The sequence below is a fragment of the Empidonax traillii genome, unplaced genomic scaffold (genome assembly GCF_003031625.1).
Source record: "Empidonax traillii isolate 1590-97213 ecotype Southwest subspecies unplaced genomic scaffold, ASM303162v1 scaffold2849:size17547, whole genome shotgun sequence".
NCBI classification, from domain to species: domain Eukaryota; kingdom Metazoa; phylum Chordata; class Aves; order Passeriformes; family Tyrannidae; genus Empidonax; species Empidonax traillii.
In genome coordinates this window covers 5,562-10,616 of record NW_020958042.1, presented here as the reverse complement: position 1 = coordinate 10,616, position 5,055 = coordinate 5,562, and the positions used below count along the sequence as shown (strand labels likewise).

The following is a 5,055-nucleotide window of genomic DNA, read 5'->3' as shown; positions in this document are numbered from 1 at the left end:
AGGGAATGAGGGAATGAGGGGATGAGGATGAGGGATGGGGGATGAGGAATGAGGGACAAGGGAATGAGGAAATGAGGGAATGAGGAATGAGGGATGAGGGAATGAGGGATAAAGGGATGAGGGAATGGGGGGTGAGGGAATTCCCGGCTCCCACGAGGTGTTCCTGGGGTCATCCCCTTCCCCCGCGGGGCCCTTCCCGGCGCACATTCCCGCCGGTACCTGCGGCAGGGAGCCGGGAAACGCCACCTCCCGCAGCTGGAATTTGGGCACGCACTGGAAGGTGACGCTCAGCACCACCCCCAGGCTGCCCAGGTGCAGCCGCGCCGCCGGGAAAAGCTCCGAGTTCCGGGATTCCGAACATTCCAGGATGTCCCCCGAGGCCGTCAGGAGCGTCACGGCCACCACCTGCACGGGGGGGGGGGGGACACATCACCGGGGTCGGGGGGAACAGCCCGGGATTCCTCGGGAATGCAGCGTTCCCTGCTGTTCCCGGGGATCCCAGGGCTCCTTCCCTGCCTGGAGACACCTTCTCCCAGGTTCCCACATTCCTTGGGATGCAGCATTCCCTGCCTTTTCCTTGTGATCCCAAGGCTCATTCCCTGCCTGGAGACACCTTTCCCCGAGCTCTTCCCACATTCCTTGGGATGCAGCATTCCCTACCTTTCCCCTGTGATCCCAAGGCTCATTCCCTGCCTGCAGCCACCTTTTCCCAAGTTCCCAAATTCCCTGGGATGCCTTTTCCCTCTTCCCAACCTTTTCCCTCTTCCCTTTGACTCCAAGGCTCATTCCCTGCCTGGAGCCCCCTTTCCCAAGCCATTCCCACATTCCTTGGGATGCGTTTTCTCTCTTCCCTGCCTTTTTCCCTTTTCCCTCTTCCCTGTGATCCCAGGGCTCCTTCCCTGCCTAGACCCACCTTTTCCCAAGCTTTTCCCACATTCCTTGGGATGCAGCATCTCCCTCCCTTTTCCCAAGGCTCATTCCCTGCCTGGAAACACCTTGTCCCAAACTCCCACATTCCTTGGGATGCAGCATCTCCCTGCCTCTTCCCTGGGATCCCAAGGCTCATTCCCTGCCTGCAGCCGCCTATTCCCAACCTTTTCCCAGCCCTCCTCCCGGGATTCCTTGGGATGCAGCATCTCCCTCCCTTTTCCCAGGGCTCATTCCCTGCCTGGATCCACCTTTTCCCAACCTTTTCCCGCATCCCCTGGGACTCCTTTTCCCCCGCCGTGGCCGCCATTCCCGAGGCTGCCATCCCCCTGGAATGCTGGGAATGCCGGGAATGCTCTCACCATGGTGGGGAGGATGCCGTGGGCGATGCCGGTGTTGTGGGTGCCGGTGCCGATCACTCCGCCCGCCGTCACCTCCGACACCGCCCCTAAACTGGGAATATCCCGGGATCAGGCCCTTCCCCACGGGAATTCCCACGGAGGAGGCGGCTCCCACTGCTCCAGGAATGGAGGAGGTGCCACCAATCCATAGGGATGGGATCCAGGGAATGGGATGGGATCCAGGGAATGGGATGGGATCCAGGGAATGGGATGGGATGGGATCCAGGGAATGGGATGGGATGGGATCCAGGGAATGGGATGGGATCCAGGGAAAAGGGTCCCTCCATCCATAGGGGATGGGATCCAGGGAATGGGATGGGATGGGATCCAGGGAAAAGGGTCCCTCCATCCATAGGGGATCCAGGGAAGGGGATGGGATCCAGGGAATGGGATGGGATCCAGGGAGAAGGGTCCCTCCATCCATGGGTGAGGTGGGAATGTGGGGGTTCAGACAAAACAGGGAATGGCTCCTCCTCCAGGGAATTGGGAGCTGTTTGGCTTGGGAAAATCCCTCTGGAATTCCAGAGTCCAACCAGCCCAGGCCAGCCCTGCCCCTGTCCCCAAGGGCCACATCCCCAGGGATTGGGAATCCCTGCAGGGATGGCGAGGGATTCCCCCCTCCCTGAGGATCCCAGGGAAAGTCCCAGGGCTGGCATTCCCAAGGATCCCAGGGCTGGCATTCCCGAGGATCCCAGGGCTGGCTATCCACAGGATCCCAGGGATGGACATAGGGAAAATCCCAAGGGATGGACACCCAGAGGATCCCAGGGCTGGCTATCCAGGGGATCCCATGGAAAATCCCTGGAATGTCTATCCTGAGGATCCTGGGGTTGGCTATCCAGAGGGTCCCAGGGAAAATCCCTGGAATGTCTATCCCAAGGGTCCCAGGGCTGGCTATCCCCAGGATCCCATGGAAAATCCCCGGAATGGTTATCCCGAGTTTCCCAGGGGAAATCCCTGGAATGGTTATCCCGAGGATCCCAGGGACAATTCCAGGGCCGGCATTCCCGAGGATCCCATGGACAATCCCAGGTCTGGCATTCCCAAGGGTCCCAGGGCTGGACACGGGGAAAACCCCATGGAAAATCCCTGGAATGGTTATCCCGAGGATCCCACGGACAATCCCAGGGCCGGCATTCCCGACGTTCCCATTCCATGCCCTCACTTGGGCAGGGCCATGCCGAGCTCGTCCAGCGCCGCGTTGAGGCGGGACAGGAGGATCCCGCCCTCCACCGTCACCTGCAGCTTCTCCCGGTCCGCCTGGGAAAGCAGGGAATTCACAGCCCATGGAAAAACACCCCTGGGAAACCCCCGGGCTCTTCCCAACCTCCCCCCCTCCCCGGGAATTCCCGCTCCTCCAGGAAATCCCGGAATGGGACCTGGGACGATCCTAATCCCGATCCCGACATCCCTGTCCCCAATCCTGATATCCCTGTCCCCAATCCCGACATCCCTGTCCCCAATCCCAGGCTCTGGAACCTCTTCCCGGGAATTCTGCCGGCCCCAGGAGTCGGATATTCCCTGGAAAAATGGGGCTCCACTTCCCAGTTCCCAGGGGAAGCAGAGCCTGATCCCAGGGAATTCCCAGGGGGGAAGGAGCCCTTCCTTAATTAATCAGTGCTGTTAATTAGCAGGAACGACCCAGAACCTCCTGCTGGAGCCGGGGAACATTCCAGAACCCGTTCCCCCTTGGAGGATCCTGTTCATCCCAGCAGGAAAGGGACCCTTCCTTAATTAATCAGTGCTGTTAATTAGCAGGAACGGACCAGAACCTCTGGGATTTTCCCCTTAGGAGCCCATGGAATGTCCCAGAATCCACCCCGACCTGGAGGACCCCGTTCATCCCATCAGGGGATGGAATTAATTGCCCTTGATTAGTTAATTAATTAATTCCTGTCATTAGTTAATTGTCCTTAATTAACCAGGGCTGCAATTCCCGGGAAGATTCCCAAATCCCTTCTCACCTGGAGCTCCCTGCTCATCCCACGGGGATTGAATTCATTGCCCCTAATTCATTAATTATTGCCCTTAATTACTCATTAATCATTCCCACCTGGAACACCCTGTTCATCCCAGCAGGGATCCAGTTCATTGCCCTTAATTAGTTCTCTTAATTAATTAATTAATTGCCCTTAATTAACCAGTGCTGTAATTCCCAGGAGAGCCCCAGAACCTCCAGCAGGAGCCGGGGAACATTCCAGAACCCATTCCCGCCTGGATCACCCTGTTCATCCCAGTAGGGATCCAATTCATTCCCCTTAATTAATTAATTAGTTAATTCCCTTAATTAATTTACTGTCCCTAATTAACCAGTGCTGTAATTCCCGGGAGAGCCCCAGAACCTCCAGCAGGAGCCAGGGAACATTCCAGAACCCATTCCCACCTGGAGCACCCTGTTCATCCCAGCAGGGATCCAATTCATTCCCCTTAATTAATTAATTAATTAAGTTATTCCATTAATTAACTGTCCTTAATTAACCAGTGCTGGAATTCCCGGGAGAGCCCAAGAACCTCCAGCAGGAGCCGGGGAACATTCCGGAACCCATTCCCACCTGGAGCACCCTGTTCATCCCAGCAGGGATCCAATTCATGGCCCCTAATTAACTGTCCTTAATTAACTGCCCTTAATTACTCATTAATCATTCCCGACCCCTTCTCACCTGGAGCAGCCTGTTCATCCCACTGGGGATCGAATTCCTTGCCCCCAGTTAATTAATTAATTAATTACTGATCCCTAGTGACTGATTAATCCCCCATGACCTGGAGCATTCTGTTCATCCTATCGGGGATCGAATTCATTGCCCTCTAATTAATTAATTAATTATTGTCCTTAATTAACCAGTGCTGGAATTCCTGGGAGAGCCCAAGAACCTCCAGCAGGAGCCGGGGAACATTCCAGAACCCATTCCCGCCTGGATTACCCTGCTCATCCCAGTAGGGATCCAATTCATTGCCCTTAATTAATTAGTTAATTAATTAATTCCCTTAATTAATTAACTGTCCTTAATTAACCAGTGCTGTAATTCCCGGGAGTGCCCCAGAACCCCCTGCAGGAGCCGGGGAACATTCCAGAACCCATTCCCGCCTGGATCACCCTGTTCATCCCAGCAGGGATCCAATTAATTGTCCTTAATTAATTAATTAATTAATTCCCTTAATTAATTAACTGCCCCTAATTAACCAGTGCTGGAATTCCCGGGGGTGCTCCAGAACCCCCTGCAGGAGCCGGGGAACATTCCAGAACCCATTCCCGCCTGGATCACCCTGCTCCTCCCACCGGGGACGGAATTCCTTGCCCCCAGTCGATCAATCAATTAATTAATTAATTACTGGCCCCTGATGGGCGATGAATCCATCCCCACCTGCAGGACGCTGTCCATGTGGCCCAGGTGCAGGAGGAACCCGTCGGTGCAGGCGATGTCGGAGGGGGAGTGGCCGCCCCCGACCACCTTCACCCGCCGGCCCCTCTGCCGCGCCAGATCCAGGATCTGCGGGAAGAACACACGGAATTCCCGCTCATCCGGCCCCGTTCCCGCCCTGCCAGCCCCACAGCCTGAACAACGCCCGAAATTCCCGCTCATCCGGCCCCACGGCCCCGAAATTCCCACCCATCCAACCCCATTCCCACCCATCCAACCCCATTCCCACCCATCCGGCCCCAGAATTCCCACCTATCCAGCCCCATTCCCACCCATCTGGCCCCAGAATTCCCACTCATCCGGCCCCG

At 56.3% G+C, this 5,055-nt stretch overlaps 1 protein-coding gene across 1 annotated transcript in view; it reads right to left on the bottom strand.

Moving 5' to 3' along the window:
* The window catches only part of LOC114072263 (L-gulonolactone oxidase-like), a gene marked incomplete at both ends in the record, with an annotated part of 11,069 nt that extends 6,253 nt beyond the window's left edge, over positions 1–4,816 (bottom strand). Inside the window, 4 exons of the mRNA XM_027910180.1 lie at positions 206–408; positions 1,293–1,380; positions 2,494–2,588; positions 4,691–4,816. Of these exons, the coding sequence (XP_027765981.1) occupies positions 206–408; positions 1,293–1,380; positions 2,494–2,588; positions 4,691–4,816 (512 nt within the window). The remainder of the gene's footprint in view (positions 1–205; positions 409–1,292; positions 1,381–2,493; positions 2,589–4,690) is intronic.
* Between the last annotated feature and the right edge of the window lie 239 nt (positions 4,817–5,055).